The sequence below is a fragment of the Mobula birostris genome, chromosome 24 (assembly GCF_030028105.1).
Source record: "Mobula birostris isolate sMobBir1 chromosome 24, sMobBir1.hap1, whole genome shotgun sequence".
In the NCBI taxonomy this organism is placed as follows: Eukaryota; Metazoa; Chordata; class Chondrichthyes; order Myliobatiformes; family Myliobatidae; genus Mobula; species Mobula birostris.
In genome coordinates this window covers 62,615,917-62,635,310 of record NC_092393.1, presented here as the reverse complement: position 1 = coordinate 62,635,310, position 19,394 = coordinate 62,615,917, and the positions used below count along the sequence as shown (strand labels likewise).

General features: G+C 45.5%; 1 protein-coding gene across 3 annotated transcripts; it reads left to right on the top strand.

The window, feature by feature from the left end:
* The first annotated feature begins 11,263 nt into the window (after nt 1-11,263).
* On the top strand, nt 11,264-17,165 carry LOC140187200 (uncharacterized). 3 transcript variants are annotated; one of them, XR_011883029.1, is made up of 2 exons: nt 11,264-11,902; nt 15,692-17,165. XR_011883029.1 is itself a non-coding variant. In XM_072242268.1 (2 exons), the coding sequence occupies exon 1, from the start codon at nt 13,150-13,152 to the stop codon at nt 14,089-14,091; it is 942 nt and encodes a 313-aa protein (XP_072098369.1). In that variant the 5' UTR covers nt 11,273-13,149; the 3' UTR covers nt 14,092-14,743; nt 15,692-17,165. The 3 variants fall into 3 exon arrangements, 1 of the variants encoding a protein (XP_072098369.1); XR_011883030.1 differs by having other exon boundaries at nt 11,264-12,346; XM_072242268.1 differs by having other exon boundaries at nt 11,273-14,743.
* The last annotated feature ends 2,229 nt before the right edge of the window (nt 17,166-19,394 follow it).

The following is a 19,394-nucleotide window of genomic DNA, read 5'->3' as shown; positions in this document are numbered from 1 at the left end:
CAAAATTTTGTGCCAACGATCAAACCCTGCCTCCCATATAACACCCCCCCCCACACCTTGAATGTTTCATATACCTGTCTAGTGGTCTCTTAAATTTCACTAGTGTATCTACCTCCACCACTGACTCAGGCAGTGCATTCCACGCACCAACCACTCTCTGAGTAAAAAACCTTCCTCTAATATCCCCCTTGAACTTCCCACTCCTTACTTTAAAGTCATGTCCTCTTGTATTGAGCAGTGGTGCCCTGGAGAAGAGGTGCTGGCTATCCACTCTATCTATTCCTCTTAATATCTTGTATACCTCTATCATGTCTCCTCTCATCCTCCTTCTCTCCAAAGAGTAAAGCCCTAGATCCCTTAATCTCTGATCATAATCCATACTCTCTAAACCAGGCAGCATCCTGGTAAATCTCCTCTGTACCCTTTCCAATGCTTCCACATCCTTCCTATAGTGAGGCGACCAGAACTGGACACAGTACTCCAAGTGTGGCCTAACCAGAGTTTTGTAGAGCTGCATCATTACATCGCGACTCTTAAACTCTATCCCTCAACTTATGAAAGCCAACACCCCATAAGCTTTCTTAACTACCCTATCCACCTGTGAGGCAACTTTCAGGGATCTGTGGACATGTACCCCCAGATCCCCCTGCTCCTCCACACTACCAAGTATCCTGCCATTTACTTTGTACTCTGCCTTGGAGTTTGTCCTTCCAAAGTGTACCACCTCACACTTCTCTGGGTTGAACTCCATCTGCCACTTCTCAGCCCACTTCTGCATCCTATCAATGTTTCTCTGCAATCTTCGACAATCCTCTACACTATCCACAACACCACCAACCTTTGTGTTGTCTGCAAACTTGCCAACCCACCCTTCTACCCCCACATCCAGGTTGTTAATAAAAATCACAAAAAGTAGAGATCCCAGAACTGATCCTTGTGGGACACCACTATTCAGAACCCTCCAATCCGAATGTACTCACTCCACCACCACCCTCTGCCTTCTGCAGGCAAGCCAATTCTGAATCCACCTGGCCAAACTTCCCTGGATCCCATGCCTTCTGACTTTCTGAATAAGCCTACCGTGTGGAACCTTGTCAAATGCCTTACTAAAATCCATATAGATCACATCCACTGCACTACCCTCATCTATATGCCTGGTCACCTCCTCAAAGAACTCTATCAGGCTTGTTAGACACTATCTGCCCTTCACAAAGCCATGCTGACTGTCCCTGATCAGACCATGATTCTCTAAATGCCCATAGATCCTATCTCTAAGAATCTTTTCCAACAGCTTTCCCATCACAGGTGTAAGGCTCACTGGTCTATAATTACCCGGACTATCCCTACTACCTTTTTTGAACAAAGGGACAACATTCGCCTCCCTCCAGTCCTCCGGTACCATTCCCGTAGACAATGACGACATAAAGATCCTAGCCAGAGGCTCAGCAATCTGTTCCCTTGCCTCGTGGAGCAGCCTGGGGAATATTCCGTCAGGCCCCGGGGATTTATCCACCCTAATGTATTTTAACAACTCCAACACCTCCTCTCCCTTAATATCAACATGCTCCAGAACATCAACCTCACTCATATTGTCCTCACCATCATCAAATTCCCCTTCATTGGTGAATACTGAAGAGAAGTATTCATTGAGGACCTCGCTCACTTCCACAGCATCCAGGCACATCTTCGCACCTTTATCTCTAATCGGTCCTACCTTCACTCTTGTCATCCTTTTGTTCTTCACATAATTGAAGAATGCCTTGGGGTTTTCCTTTACCCTACCCACCAAGGCCTTCTCATGCCCCCTTCTTGCTCTTCTCAGCCCCTTCTTAAACTCTTTTCTTGCTTCCCTATATTCCCCAATAGACCCATCTGATCCTTGCTTCCTAAACCTCATGTATGCTGCCTTCTTCCACCCGACTAGATCTTCCACCTCACTTGTTCCTTCACCCTACCATTCTTTATCTTCCTCACTGGGACAAATTTATCCCTAACATCCTGCAAGAGATCCCTAAACATCGACCACATGTCCATAGTACATTTCCCTGCAAAAACATCATCCCAATTCACACCCGCAAGTTCTAGCCTTATAGCCTCATAATTTGCCCTTCCCCAATTAAAAATTTTCCTGTCCTTTCTGATTCTATTCTTTTCCATGATAATGCTAAAGGCCAGGGAGCAGTGGTCACTGTCCCCCAGATGCTCACCCACTGAGAGATCTGTGAACTGACCCGGTTCGTTACCTAATGCTATATCTAGTATGGCATTCCCCCTAGTCAGCCTGTCCACATACTGTGACAGGAATCCATCCTGGACACACTTAATAAACTCTGCCCTGACCAAACCCTTGGAACTAATCAGGTGCCAATCAATATTAGGGAAGTTATAGTCACCCATGATAACAGCCCTTTCATCCATCCAGCCATCCACCCATCTTTTCTTTGTACTTTTGTCAGTTAAATAAAGGTTCGCGTGAATTAACATATCACAGATTTTTGTTTTTATTGAATTTTGGAAAATATCCCAACTTTTCTGGAAATGGGGTTTGTAGTTTAAACCCTCCCGAACCAGTACAAGAATACGAGTACAAGAATAGCTTATGAAAACAGGTTGAGTGAACTTGGCCTTTTCTCCTTGGAGCGACGGAGGATGAGAGGTGACTTGATAGAGGTGTATAAGATGATGAGAGGCATTTATCATGTGGATAGTCAGAAGCTTTTTTCCAGGGCTGAAATGGCTAAGCATGAGAGGACACAGTTTTAAGGTGCTTGGAAGTAGGTTCATATAAACATAGAAACATAGAAAATAGGTGCAGGAGTAGGCCATTCGGCCCTTCGAGCCTGCACCGCCATTCAGTATGATCACGGCTGATCATCCAACTCAGAGCCCTGTACCAGCCTTCCCTCCATACCCCCTGATCCCTTTAGCCACAAGGGCCATATCTAACTCCCTCTTAAATATAGCCAATGAACTGGCCTCAACTGTTTCCTGTGGCAGAGAATTCCACAGATTCACCACTCTCTTTGTGAAGAAGTTTTTCCTAATCTCGGTCCTAAAAGGCTTCCCCTTTATCCTCAAACTGTGACCCCTCGTTCTGGACTTCCCCAACATCGGGAACAATCTTCCTGCATCTAGCCTGTCCAATTCCTTTAGGATTTTATACGTTTCAATCAGATCCCCCCTCAATCTTCTAAATTCCAACGAGTATAAGCCTAGTTCATCCAGTCTTTCGTCATATGAAAGTCCTGCCATCACAGGAATCAATCTGATGAACCTTCTTTGTACTCCCTCTATGGCAAGGATGTCTTTCCTCAGATTAGGGGACCAAAACTGCACACAATACTCCAGGTGTGGTCTCACCAAGGCCTTGTACAACTGCAGTAGTACCTCCCTGCTTCTGTACTCGAATCCTCTCGCTATAAATGCCAGCATACCATTCACCTTTTTCACCACCTGCTGTACCTGCATGCCTACTTTCAATGACTGGTGTATAATGACACCCAGGTCTCGTTGCACCTCCCCTTTTCCTAATCGGCCACCATTCAGATAATAATGTTTTCCTGTTTTTGCCACCAAAGTGGATAACTTCACATTTATCCACATTAAATTGCATCTGTTATGAATTTGCCCACTCACCTAACCTATCCAAGTCACCCTGCATCCTCTTAGCATCCTCCTCACAGCTAACACTGCCGCCCAGCTTCGTGTCATCCGCAAACTTGGAGATGCTGCATTTAATTCCCTCGTCCAAGTCATTAATATATATTGTAAACAACTGAGGTCCCAGCACTGAGCCTTGCGGTACCCCACTAGTCACTGCCAGCCATTCTGAAAAGGTCCCGTTTATTCCCACTCTTTGCTTCCTGTCTGCCAACCAAATCTCTATCCACATCAATACCTTACCCCCAATACCATGCACGCACTAATCTCCTGTGTGGGACCTTGTCAAAAGCCTTTTGAAATTCCAAATATACCACATCCACTGGTTCTCCCCTATCCACTCTACTAGTTACATCCTCAAAAAATTTTATGAGATTCATCAGACATGATTTTCTTTCACAAATCCATGCTGACTTTGTCCGATGATTTCACCGCTTTCCAAATGTGCTGTTCAGAGGAGACGTCAGGGGTAAGTTTTTTACGCAGAGAGTGGTGAGTGTGTGGAATGGGCTGCCGGTGACAGTGGTGGAGGTGGATACGATAGGGTCTTTTAAGAGACGCCTGGACAGGTAAATAGAGTTAGAAAAATAGAGGGCTATGGGTAACCCTAGGTAATAGACAATAGACAATAGGTGCAGGAGTAGGCCATTCGGCCCTTCGAGCCAGCACCGCCATTCACTGTGATCATGGCTGATCATCCACAATCAGTACCCTGTTCCTGCCTTCTCCCCATATCCCTTCACTCCACTATCTTTAAGAGCTCTATCTAACTCTTTCTTGAAAGCATCCAGAGAATTGGCCTCCACAGCCTTTGGGGCAGAGCATTCCACAGATCTACAACTCTCTGTGTGAAAAAGTTTTTCCTCAACCCCGTTCTAAATGGTCTACCCCTTATTCTTAAACTGTGGTCTCTGGTTCTGAACTCCCCCAACATCGGGAACATGTTTCCTGCCTCTAGCGGCTCCAATCCCTTAATAATCTTATATGTTCTCATCCTTCTAAATTCCAGTGTATACAAGCCCAGTCGCTCCAATCTTTCAACATATGACAGTCCCGCCACCCCAGGAATTAACCTCGTGAACCTACGCTGCACTCCCTCAATAGCAAGAATGTCCTTCCTCAAATTTGGAGACCAAAACTGCACACAATACTCCAGGTGGGGTCTCACCAGGGCCCTGTACAACTGCAGAAGGATCTCTTTGCTCCTATACTCAACTCCCCTTGTTATGAAGGCCAGCATGCCATTAGCTTTCTTCACTGCCTGCTGTACCTACATGCTTACTTTCAGTGACTGATGAACAAGGACACCCAGATCTCGTTGTACTTCCCCTTTTCCTAACTTGACACCATTCAGATAGTAATCTGCCTTCCTGTTCTTGCCACCAAAGTAGATATTCTCACATTTATCCACATTAAACTGCATCTGCCCACTCACCTAACCTGTCCAAGTCACCCTGCATTCTCATAACATCCTCCTCACATTTCACACTGCCACCCAGCTTTGTGTCATCTGCAAATTTGCTAATGTTACTTTTAATCCCTTCATCTAAATCATTAATATATATTGTAAACAGCTGCAGTCCCAACACCAAGCCTTGCGGTACCCCACTAGTCACTGCCTGCCATTCTGAAAGGGACCCGTTAATCCCTACTCTTTGTTTCCTGTCTGCCAACCAATTTTCTATCCATTTCAGTACCCTAACCCCAATACCATGTGCTCCAATTTTGCCCACTAACCTCCTATGTGGAACCTTATCAAAGGCTTTCTGAAAGTCCAGGTACACTACATCCACTGGCTCTCCCATGTCCATTTTCATAGTTACATCCTCAAAAAATTCCAGAAGATTAGTCAAGCATGATTTCCCCTTCGTAAATCCATGCTGACTCGGACTGATCCTGCTACTGTTATCCAAATGTGCCACTATTTCATCTTTTGTAATTGATTCCAGCATCTTCCCCACCACTGATGTCAGGCTAACTGGTGTATAATTCCCTGTTTTCTCTCTCCCTCCTTTCTTAAAAAGTGGGATAACATTAGCTACCCTCCAATCCACAGGAACTGATCCTGAATCTATAGAACATTGGAAAATGATTACCAATGCATCCACGATTTCTAGAGCCACCTCCTTAAGTACCCTGGGATGCAGACCATCAGGCCCTGGGGATTTATCAGCCTTCAGTCCCATCAGTTTACCCAACACCATTTTCTGCCTAATGTGAATTTCCTTCAGTTCCTCCATTACCCTAGGTCCGTTGGCCACTATTACATCTGGGAGATTGTTTGTGTCTTCCCTAGTGAAGACAGATCCAAAGTACCCGTTCAACTCGTCCGCCATTTCTTTGTTCCCCATAATAAATTCACCCGTTTCTGTCTTCAAGGGCCAAACTTTGGTCTTAACTAATTTTTTCCTCTTCACATACCTGAAGAAGCTTTTACTATCCTCCTTTATATTCTTGGCTAGCTTACCTTCGTACCTCATCTTTTCTCCCCGTATTGCCTTTTTAGTTATCTTCTGTTGCTCTTTAAAAGGTTCCCAATCCTCTGGCTTCCCACTCATCTTGGCTATGTTATACTTCCTCTCTCTTATTTTTATACTGTCCTTGACTTCCCTTGTCAGCCACGGTCGCCCCTTACTCCCCTTAGAATCTTTCTTCCTCTTTGGGATGAACTGATCCTGCACCTTCTGTATTATTCCCAGAAATACCTGCCATTGTTGTTCCACTGTCATCCCTGCTAGGGTATCTTTCCAGTCAACTTTGGCCAGCTCCTCCCTCATGGCTCCATTGTCCCCTTTGTTCAACTGTAATACTGACACTTCCGATTTTCCCTTCTCCCTCTCAAATTGTAGATTAAAACTTATCATATTATGGTCACTACCTCCTAATGGCTCCTTTACCTCGAGTTCCCTAATCAAATCTGTTTCATTACACAACACTAGATCCGGAATTGCCTTCTCTCTGGTAGGTTCCAGTACAAGCTGCTCTAAGAATCCATCTCGGAGGCACTCCACAAACTCCCTTTCTTGGGGTCCAGTACCAACCTGCTTTTCCCAGTCTACCTGCATGCTGAAATCCCCATAACAACTGTAGCATTACCTTTGCGACATGCCAATTTTAACTCTTGATTCAACTTGCACCCTATATCCAGGCTACCGTTTGGGGGCCTGTAGATAACTCCCATCAGGGTCTTTTTGCCCCTTACAATTTCTCAGTTCTATCCATACTGACTCTACATCTCCTGATTCTATGTCACCCCTCACAAGGGACTGAATTTCATTCCTCACCAACAGAGCCACCCCACCCCCTCTGCCCACCTGTCTGTCCTTTCGATAGGACGTACACTCTTGAATATTCATTTCCCAGCCCTGGTCCTCTTGCAGCCATGTCTCTGTTATTCCCACAACATCATACTTGCCAATTTCCAACTGAGCCTCAGGTAAGAAGATGTTCAGCACAGGTTTGTGGGCCAAAGGGCCTGTATTGTGCTGTAGGTTTTCTATGTCTCTATGTTCTATGTATAGATACACAGCAACTCAGACACACACAAACACACAGTCACATGCACACACACAGGCACAGACACGCACACAAACACAGAGATACCCACATGCACAGACACACACACACACACACACACACACACACACACACACAGACACACACACACACACACAGACACACACACACACACACACACACACACACACACACACACACACAGATACCCACACGCACAGATAGACGGACACACACACACACACAGACGGACACACACTCACAAACACAGAAATACACACACACACACAGACGATGAGGACTAACCAATGAGGAGGGACAGACGACGGGAGTATAAATACTGGCGGACTAGACATCCTCAGGCATAATCACAGATGAAAACGGCAGATTTGTCATCGAAACGTTGGTTAAAAGCGATACCTGTACCCGCTGGACCCCGAGAGGAGCGCCGGGAAAGAAACAAGATGCTTTTTCTACAGAACTGGTTGCATCATGGCCCGGTGAGGAGGGTGACGAGAGGCGGCAGAGGGTATAGACTCATCCCCCGAACCACTGAACCATCTTCAACAGCTGGCATCCATCACTAAGGACGCTCACTATCTGGGTACAGTATAGTTACTACCACCAGGCGCCCGAGGACAATCGGAACAACTTCTTCCCCTCCGCCATCAGATTTCTGAATGCTCCATGAACAGTTCCTTATTTTTTCACACTTTGTTTATTTCTATTCGTAATTTTATATATTTGCATTGTCCTACTGACGCAAAACAACTAATTTCTCGACGTAATAATAAACATGAATCCGATGCTGATTCTTATTTTTAAAACAAAAACATAACACTATTATACTCAGTGGCTCTCAATGGGGTGACACACCATTTATTTTTGGGGGGGCTTCCACTCCCGACTAGGACCCCTCCGTCTGTCTTTCACCCAATCTATGTTTAGTTAATCCGATGCATGAGGTACCTGATCGGGCAAACGACAACTGAGTCACTGCCGCCTGAAATAGGACAGCAAGAGGTGAAACAGGTATTGCGTTTGCATGGGAAAGTGCTATACCATTAGGAGTAGCGGATGGGTACAGACTATTTTTCTTTCCACGGATTTTGCTCGACTTGAATATTTCCAGCAGCATCTATTTTCTATTCCAAAAATGAAAGTGCCTGCTTCTTCGCTCCAGCCGAGAGCGCACCCGCTGGTTGTCAACGCCTCCCGTGCAGTACGGGAGCTTCGGCTGAAAGTTTCCTTTCTCCCCTACAGCAGAGGGCGCTCCGGTTGGAGGTGCAGCTCCTCCTCCACGGCAGAGGGCGCTCCGGCTGGAGGTGCAGCTCCTCCAGGACGGCAGAGGGCGCTCCGGATGGAGGTCTAGCTTCTCCTCCACGGCAGAGGGCGCTCCAGGCGGAAGTCCAGCTCTTCCTGTCCTGCAGAGGGTGCTGCAATTGAACTCCAGATCTTCCATTACGGCAGAGGGCACTCCGGCTGGAGGTGCAGCTCCTCCATGACGGCAGAGGGCGCTCTGGATGGAGGCGCAGCTCCTCCATTACGGCAGAGGGCGCACCGGCTGGACCTGCAGCTAATCCATGACGGCAGAAGGCGCTCCGGCTGGAGGCGTAGCTCCTCCTCCACGGCAGAGGGCGCTGCGGCAGCTCCTCCATGACGGCAGAGGGCGCTCCGGCTGGAGGCGTAGCTCCTCCATGACGGCAGAGGGCGCTCCGGCTGGAGGTGCAACCTCACAAGGGGCGAGAGACGGGGAGTGAGCGGGTGCATCACTGGCCTGGTTTCTGTAATTAATTCCGATTCTTTACTGGGGAGAAATAGCCGATTCGCTTCGTTGCGTCGGACTGGAGCCTTGGCTTGGTGCGAGGTTTGTGCACGTTCTGGAACTTCGGCTACCTGTAGTGGAATCTTTCTGTGCACATTTACCAGCTGCGGGACGTAAGTAAGGAACAGGAGCAGGAGACCATTCGGCCCGTCCAGCCAGCTCCCCATTCAGTTCAAATTTCAAGATCAGGCCTCTGGACCTGAGGGAACTTCACTCGCTCCATCACCGAACCGTTCCTTCAATCTGTGGACTCAGTTTCAAGGACTTGTTATTTCATGTTCTCGATATTTATTGCTTATTTATTTTTATTGTTATTTATCTTTCCTTTTATATTTGCAGTTTGATGTCTTTTGCACACTGGTTGTCCGCCTTGTTGGTGCTACCTTTCACGGTTATTGGGTTTATTGAGTATGTCCGCAAGAAATGAATCTCGGGGTTGTACATGCTGACATATATGTACTTAGATAATAAATTTACCTCGAAGTTTGGAGATTGTTTAATGTTATTTCCAAAAGTGTAAAATAATTGTCTGTCCAGATTCGATGCAGCACAAAATATCAATACAATGAACATATTACTAAAAAAACAATAAATATAAATATGTAAGATAGCTTATATACACAGATTAATTGTATGTCCATAAAGTGACACTAGGCACAGGTGTGCCTATACATTGGTAATTCTAACAAGAAATTTTCTAAATGTAGAGAAAATTCAAAAATTTGAGGTGCAAAGAGATTTGGGAGTCCTCATGCAGGATTCCCTAAAAGGTTAATTTGCAGGTTGAACTGGTTGTGAGAAAGGCAAATGCAATTTTAAGATGTCTTGAATATAAATGCAAGGATTTAATGCTGAGGCTTTAGAGGGCACTGGTGAGGCCCCACGGATTATAGGGAGCAGTGTTGGTCCCCTTATCTAAGAAAGAATGTGCTGACATTGGTGAGGGTTCATAGGAGGTGCATAAAAATTATTTTGGGATTGAAAAACTTATATGAGGAACACAGCTCTCCTATTATCACTGGAATTCAGAAGAATGGGGGGGACCTCATTGAAACCTATTGAATATTGAAAGGCCTTGATGGTGTGGATGTAAAGAGGATGTTTCCTATGGTGGGAGAGTCTAAGACCAGAGGACATAGTCTCAGAATAGAGGGACATCCTTTTAGAATAGAGATCAGGAGTAATTTCTTCAGCCAGAGTGGTGAATCTGTGGAATAGGCGGTTGTGGGTATATTTAAAGTAGAGGCTGATAGATTCTTGATTAGTCAGAGCATGAAGAATTATGGGGAGAAGGTAGGAGGTTGGGCTGATAGGGAATTGGATCAGCCACAATGAAATGGTGGTACAGACTCAATGGGCCAAATGGCCTAATTTTAGCTCCTGTATAGAAACAAAGAAAACCTACAGCACAATACAGGCCCTTCGGCCCACAATGCTGTGCTGAACACGTACTTACTTGAGAAATTGCCTAGGGTTACCCGTAGCCCTCTATTTTTCTGAGTATGGAAATGATAGAATAGTGGCGTGGGTTAGTGTGTGAAGGGGTTGATCAGCCTTACCACTTAGAGGAGGTATTTGTTCTTGAGTCTGGTGGTCCTGGTGTGGATGCCACCTTCCTGATGGGAGTGGGGCAAACAGTCAGTGAGCAGGGTAGGTGGAGCTGTTCATGGTGCTGCTGGCCCTTTTCCGGCCCTTTCTGCATATACGTCCTTGAAGGCAGGTAGGCACGTGCCAGTGTTGCAATGGGCAGTTTTGACTACCCGTTGTAGAGACTTCCTGACTGCCATAGTGCAGTTTCCATACCATGCAGTGATGCACCTTGTAAGGATGCTCTCTATTGCACACCTGCAGAATGACATGAATATAGATGTGCAGAGTCCAGCTTTCTTCAACCTCCTCAGAAAGTAGAGGCGTCGTTAGGCTTTCCTGATTGTGTAGAATTTGTTCTGGGAGTGTGAGAGATTGTGCAAGATGTGCACTCCCAGTTTGAAATTGCTGTGAGTGGTGCAAGTCTCCTGGTGACCATTATTGGAAAATGTAAACGCATACATTGTATTTTCTATGTATTACAGTATTTACTCAACAGTATTTCAGTATTTACTCGAATGCACACATTATATTTTCTATATTTACTATGTAACCACTGCTAGCTGAATAGAAGGTATTCACCATGTAGCCATGACTTTTGACCTAATCACTATTAATTCATGAAGAGAACTAGAATGAAACCAAGTAGAAAGATAACGGTGGCGAGTAAGGTAATGAAATATGTGGCAGTATGTCAAAACAAGACTAATTAAGAAATAACTGTGGTTAGGGATGAGGAGACACCTGATCTAAAATGTAAACTAGGACATAATTAAGTTGGGGAGTAAAACAATAGTGGAAAGTCAAGAGCGGATATATTGATGATATGTAATCACAGGCCGACTAGATATGATAATGTAGCTAAGATAGGAAATTGCTATAAAAAATGCTGTATACAAGCCTCAAGGGGCAGTCAGCAACTACCTTCCTGATTGTCTCAGTTTTGATTTGCAAATTAAAGTTTAAAACTTCTTGAAGGATTTTCTGCGTCTCCTTGTCGTTTGTGAGAAACCACGACAAAATTGGCGTCACGAACAGGATCGGATAGAGACCCGCGAGGAAGGGAACGGCAGATTGGGACGCTTCCCGGTCCTTCGGGGACCCTCACGGGACTAACAGAATTAAGGGTGCACCCAAAGTAAAAAGGTGAGCGCTTTTTGCGATAATTCGGACTAAGAGTTCTGTTGGTTTTGGGGGGTCTCGAGGACTCAGAAGTGTGAAGCAACTGCCGAAGGGTCTCTCCGATCCAAAGAATCTGGCAGAATTGGGGATAAAAGGAGGCTCAGAGGATTAATCAAGAACACAGCAGTGGGGGTAAGTACGAATAAAGTAATAATAAGTTAAGTAAGAAAATTCCACGTGGTGTTGGTGAGTCCCTGTGGATACCGCTTCGCACGAAACGAAAGGCTGAACAGGCAGGGAAGGAGAATTAAAAATCCTCATGAATACCGCCTTAAGAAGTGTAAGGGGCTGCATAGGCGAGGTGTAAAAGGAAAAGGTTCTGTGGAAACCGCCCTAAGTAGGGGTCTGCTCGGGCAGAACGTAATAAGAGATAAAGATAGTTTAACAGATAATTCAGACGCGGGTGAGATAAACCATAAGGCTAGGCATAGAAATAGAGTTACAAAAATAGTACTATTAAATAGGCAAGTAGTGAGATTCTAGAAATACCATAATAGAAAAAGGAAAAAGAGAACAACATAACAGAGAAAGGAACAGCAGTAGAAACATTGAGCAGAAAATTCCCGGTGTGTCAAGGTAAGATCGCGGAAATTTCAGAAAAATGGGAAAAAAGAACTAAAGAACTGGTTACGAAATGGCCAAGAGAAGGAACATTTGATGTAAGCTTAAGTGAGGAAATGGAAGCGCTAATTAAAAATCACAAACCCAAAGATAAATCTAAGAAAAGAGAAGGAAAAAGGGAACAAGAAATGGAAGTGTTAAAACTCTTTAGGATGGAGGGAGAAAGATTAAGAAAGACGGGAGGTATATTAATAGTAAGTAAAAAAGACACTGAGAAACGAAACGAGCAGTCTGATAAAGAAAAGGAAAAGCATAACAGGGAGCCGGCTTCGCTCTATACCCAGACCTGAAAGACGTAGAAAAACCTCCTCCCTATTATGAGAAAGAAACCCTTAAGCAGAGTAATAGAAGAAGACAGGGCAAAGATAGAACAGGAGAAAAGGGAAATAGTAGAAGAGATCAAAGGGTTACAGGAATTAAAAGCGAAAAGGGATGAAGAGAAATCTTTGTTACATGGACACGGAGCTGAGCGGCCAGAGAAGAAGGAGACTTGTTGGGAGAGCAAGAGTTAAGTAGCGAAGGAGAGGGTGCCAGAGAATGTAGGCAGAGGATAGGAGACAGGAGCCTTGAAGGGGAAAAAGAGAGAGTGAAAAGGCAGATATTAGAAACAGAGGGAGAGATTAGGGAATTACAGCGCAGACTGAATTTCCAACGAGAGTTTGAGGATTTCGCATGGGCCCAAAGCAAATGCTAGCTCAAGGCAGAAAGAAAGAATTCCACCAGGAGGCCAAGGGAGAAAGGAAACCCCGGAAAGAATCATGTGGCAGCCAGTGAAAACGTGCTCAGAAGCAGATGGGGGGTCAGGCGAGGAGGAGAGTCAGGAGATGTGGGAAAGGAAAGGGAGAATGATGCCGTTGTTAGTAAAAGGATTGGGACAAGTACAGTATATTCCTTGGGGATCCCAGCACCTGGAAGGGCTGAAAAACACCCTGCCCAGCCTACATGAGGGTGCAGGGAAATGGATTAGGGCCCTTGAGGAAGAAACCACGGGACGAATGTTGGCTATGGGAGATTTAAAGGCGCTGCTGATAAGGCGGATGGGAACCTCCGGACTGCAAGAGTTGATGGAAGCGGCTGGCATACAGAATGCGGACAGCACACTGATTGACGGGGCTAGATTTGACACAGTGAGGCAGAGGGTATGGGGGGCCCTCAGGGAGCTCTATCCTCCCAAAATGGACCCCAAAGCCATGAAAGGGGATCCACTGGGAGACACTGAAAATCCAGCAGCCTATATAGAAAATCAGTTGAAAAGGTGGAGACTGGAAACTGAACAAGAGGTAGAAGGCAACCCATTTATGACCGAGATGTTCCGAAATACTGTTTTGGATGCGATGCCTTCCCAAGTTAAGTCTAAACTTGAGGAAGTGGCCGGACTGATGTCAGTGACCCCACAGGAATTCAGGGACCACGTAGTCCATGCGGTCGAAAAATATCGAAAAGACAAACGAAAGTTGACTGAGCAGCAAGAAGAAGTGCTGATACGAATGCAGCTTGAAGAACTTAAAAAGAAGGAAAAAGAAAAAGGCAAGAAGATGTTGGCAGCAGTGACCGATTTAAGCACAGCCGTTGAAATGAATGAAATGCTATTATATGGAGGGACCGGTCGTGCAGTAAGACAGAGCCCAGAAAACCCCATGCCAATAAAAAAACGTCTTTGGGGGTGCTTTTCCACAAATGCCCTATCAGAGACAGGATAAATTTAAACAGCAGCCCAGACAGGACTGGAAATCCCAAGGAGGGGAGCAGAGAGGTTAGGGGCAGCAAGGACCAGTAAGGGAACAGGGGGGAACAGAGATACAGAGACGGTGCTGGGGATGTAACCAGCCAGGACACATGAGAAGGGACTGCCCACTTAGGCCATGGGCCATCACATACCAGCGGGAACCAGTGAGTTGGGAACCACAGTCTAGCCAAGGACCAGACCCCGCAGGGCCGAATGGACCCGTGAACCCCTATGCAAGACATTAGGGGTGCCCAGAGAACCCAGGTGGGAAGGGACACTACCCAGTGATAACAAGGGAAGCAGAGGAAGAACCCATTGTTCAGGTTGTGTTAGAAGGGCAGCTGACACCAATGATGATAGATACTGGAGCCATGTATACTTGTGTACAGCTGCAGTATGCCCTTCACCTTCCCATGTCAGGAAAATTTATTAAGACTGTAGGGTTCTCGGGAAAAACACAGTTGACACAATGTACAGCTCCAGTGAGATTAGGGATGGACAGTAAAGGAATAGTTTTGCCGATATTAGTGTCCAAAGGAAACGATGCAGTAACAAAGGGAAATCAAGCTTCAGATGAAGCAGCCAGGAAAGCGTATGGGTGTACTTCCGCTGTTATTGCACCCCAGGTAAGTCTAGAGCCGGAACCTATGGTAGAAGACCTAATTGAAATACAGGGAAAGGCAACTTTGGCAGAGCAAACACTGTGGAGACAAGGGGGTGGGGGGCAAGCAGAACTCAGAAGGCCTATGGACCACAGAAGATGGCCTACTGGTAGCTCCCACCCCTTTACTGACTATCCTGATCTCGGAAGCACATGGGATGGACCATTGTGCAAGGGGGGAAGTAATAAGGAAAATAAAAAGGATGGATTTTGGTCGCCTTATTTACAGGCTTCAGTAGACCATGTGTTGTCACAGTGCGAGGTATGCGCACAGAATAATGTTCGGAAAGGAATTACAACCCCAATAGGTCATATACCCGTACCTGAAGGGCCATTTAAACAGCTAGTGATTGACTATGTAGACATGATAAAAACAGTAAGAGGGAAAAGATACATGTTGATGGTAATCGACAGATTCAGCAGATGGGTAGAGGCAGTACCCTCGAAAGATCAAGGGGCAGGAACAGTGGTGAAATTCCTGACAAACGAAGTGATCCCAAGGTTTGGGATACCGACAGAAATTAGCTCAGACAATGGTTCAGCTTTCATTCAAAAAGTGGTCAAGTTAATACTGCAAGCACTGAGAATAAAGCAGAGATTTGGATGTGTGTATCACCCTCAGTCGCAGGGTATGGTGGAAAGAATTAGCGGGACCTTAAAAGCCAAACTAAACAAAATCTGTGCAGATACTAAACTCAACTGGGTCGATGCACTACCGATAGCATTAATGAGTTACTGCATGCAGACTAATCGGATGACGTGTCTAACACCGCATGAAATGCTAACCGGAAGGCCCATGCCAGTGCCCCGGTGGAGAGGACTATATAAAGGGCCTAGTTTGGAACAATTGGAATTGGAATTAAAACAATACATGCGACAATTAACTATGATACATAAGTCTATTTATGTACAGGAAAAACAGAAAGAGCCAGAGATCGATCAAAGGGAAGGACCAATCCAGCCAGGCGATCAGGTCTACGTGCGAGCGTTTTGAAGAAAGTGAAACGAACCCAGAAGGGAAGGGCCTTTTACAGAAACCAAAGCATCACCCACCGCAGTTCAAGTGGAAGGATGCTCCACCTGGTATCATCTCAATCACTGCACTAGAGCAATCCCGCAGGTACAGTCAGGTGGGCCATTCGAGGTAAGTAGTGAAGAGGAACAAGCAGACAGGTACTAGACTGGCTATTGGCAGAGAAAGGAGGGGTTTGTGTAATGTTTGGGGAACAGTGCTGTACTTTTATACCAAATAACACTAGTCCGGAGGGATCGTTTACCAGAGCAATGAATAAACTGAAAAACATAAGAAAGGAAGTCAAACAAAATGCAGGGTTTGGACACCAGTTCTTTGTCTGGTTAAACAGTAAACTAGGAGGATGGGGAGCATGGCTGACCAAGATTGCAGTAACCATCGGTATTGTATTGCTAAGCTGTGCGGTCATTCTGTGCTGTTTTCTTCCATGCCTCAAGTCGCTTGTGGTGCGTGCTGCAATGAAACGGTTTCTGATGCTCCTGGAAATTGTTGGGTCGAGCCCTATGGAAAAGGAGGCACCGATGATGTATTCGTACAGTCTACGAGACACGCAAGACGAACAGGAGAGAGATGAAATATGTGGGGATTAGGTTGTGAAGGCTCCTGAGTCTTTTTCCCTGTCTCAGATACAAAGGGACGGGTTTTTGGCTCAGTGGCCTAGGGAGTTAGGGAGAGAACACTGTGAGTCTTAAGCGCAGGAAACTATAGTTTAACCCAAATTTGGGAGTAAATGCGTGGCTTTATTTGAGTTTTTGTGCATAGACTCTCAGTCCTCTCTCTCTGTATGAGACCCTGTGGGTCTCAAAGGGCAGATTATATTGGAAAATGTAAACGCATACATTGTATTTTCTATGTATTACAGTATTTACTCAACAGTATTTCAGTATTTACTCGAATGCACATATTATATTTTCTATATTTACTATGTAACCACTGCTAGCTGAATAGAGGGTATTCACTATGTAGCCATGACTTTTGACCTAATCACTATTAATTCATGAAGAGAACTAGAATGAAACCAAGTAGAAAGATAATGGTGGTGAGTAAGGTAATGAAATATGTGGCAGTATGTCAAAATAAGACTAATTAAGAAATAACTGTGGTTAGGGATGAGGAGACACCTGATCTAAAATGTAAACTAGGACATAATTAAGTTGGGGAGTAAAACAATAGTGGAAAGTCAAGAGCGGATATATTGATGATATGTAATCACAGGCCGACTAGATATGATAATGTATCTAAGATAGGAAATTGCTATAAAAAATGCTGTATACAAGCCTCAAGGGGCAGTCAGCAACTACCTTTCTGATTGTCTCAGCTTTGATTTGCAAATTAAAGTTTAAAACTTCTTGAAGGATTTTCTGCATCTCCTTGTCGTTTGTGAGAAACCACGACACCATCTCCTTTGTCTTGCTGACATTGGGGAAGAGGTGCCTGGCCTTGAGCTCTACACCTCCTCTCTGCAGGTCATTTCATCATTGTTGCTGGTGAGCCCCACCACTGTCATGTCATTGGCAAACTGACAATGCGATAATGTGATCATGGCTGTTCTGGCCATTGATTCAGATCCACCTACTGTACTTGCTTTTTCCCCACAACTCTTAATATATCTGCTATGCAAAAATCTATCTCATTGTGTCTTAAATATTCCTAATGAAGTAGTGTCTACTGCTTCCCTGGGCAGAGAATTCCACAGATTCACTGTTCTCTTGAAGAAAAGTGTTTGTCTTCATTTCTGTCCTAAATCTACTCCATACATCTTGAGGTATGGACCCTAGTTCTAGTCTCATTCGACAGTGGAAATATTTTTTCTGTCTCTATCTTATCTATCCCTTTCTTAATTTTATATGTTCCTACAAGATCAATTCTCATTCCAGTATAGTCGCAGACAGCTCAATGTCTCCTTATACGTTAACTCCACATTGCGGGAATCAGCCTGGTGAACCTGCTCTGCAACACTTCCAAAGCCAGTATGTTTTTCGTCAAGCAAGGAGACCAGAACTGCACACAGTACTCCAGCTGTGACCTCATCATTACCATTGCAGGAAAGCTGCATCCATCATCAGGGACACCCACCATCCAGGCCATGTTCTCTTCTCGCTGCTGCCTTCTGGAAGAAGGTATGTGAGCTTCAGGATCCACACCACCAGGTTCAGGAACAGCTACTACCCCTCAGCCATCAGGATTTTGAACTAGAGGGAATAACTTCACTCAACTGAACACTTGAAATGTTCCCACAACCTATGGACACACTTTCATGTTCTCAATATTTATTGCTTATTTATCTTGTTTATATATTTTCAGTTTGCTGCCTTTTGCACACCAGTTGTTTGTCTGTCTTGTTATGTGTGGTTTTCCATTGATTCTTTGGTGTATCTTTGTATTTATTGTGAATGTCTGCAAGAAAATGAACCTCAGGGTTGTATATGGTGACATATGAGTAATATATTGATAATAAATTTACTGTGAACAGTACTTCCCTGCTCTCTCCCATAGCCCAACGAGCTCAGGTAAGAGAAAGCAACTCAGCACCTCATCGTCAGGAACTTACCCCAGGAAAGAATTCAAGGGATGCAGGAAGTGCTGTTGGGGTAGCAGGTCTGGAGGCTGAACAGCCAAACCCAGCCTCCAGGTGAAGTGATGCTGTTTGTGTACTAGGATGAGCAATCACTGCTCAGTCCCACTCGGCCAAGCCCAAGCCTGCCCCTGCCCCTGTCCCCGCACCCAGACATGCAGCAAAGAACCTCTGCTGCTCTCAGACCCTGGCCTGGTGTCCTGGTTAAGCACCAATGGCAGGAACTGTCCACCACCAGTCATACCAGGGACTTGTGACAAAGGCCGTTTGCTTGCAACATTCACTGATTCTCTCTTCACAGGTACGGCCCAAGCCACTGTTTTCAGCATCAGTGGTGTTGTGTCTCAGACCGGGGGGGGGGGGGGGGGGAGGAGGGGTTTAAGAGAGAAGGACGAAGAAGAGAGGGAGACAACCGTTTCCCTCTGTTTACATCGTGCATATCTGAGACAGCTGTGGATTCAAGAAGACCTGTCCCAGTATCTGTCCCTACTTCTCACACCTGCCCCTGCCCCAGGTATCTTTTGCCATCTCGCTCCACCCACCCTACCTGACCTGACCCTGTTCCCCCTACCCTGTGAGGGATATATACCAAACCCTGGAGAGGGCCCACTCATACACACCAGCAGAGACCCAACACACAGAGACACAGACACACATGCAAACTCTCTCTCTCTCTCTCTCTCTCACACACACACACACACACACACACACAGACACACACATTCTCCCTTTCATACCCTCTCACTCATCCACGCATTCACTCTCACACACATGCACCCTCTCACACGCATTCTCACACACGCTCACTCTCTCACACATTCTCTCTCTAACAGACACGCACTCACTCACACGCTCTTACACACATTTCCCCTTCTCAAATTCTGTCACATACACATGCACTCTCTCTCTCACATACACACACACACTGGCCCAAGGTGAGGCCCCTCCCCCACACACACACACAGAGTGCTGGAGGTGTGCACATTCGGCTGAGTCCTGGCTCGGTAA

What these genes read in the sequence shown, in the direction of transcription:
- LOC140187200 (XM_072242268.1), top strand. Translation starts at nt 13,150, where the DNA reads ATGTGGCAGCCAGTGAAAACGTGCTCAGAAGCAGATGGGGGGTCAGGC.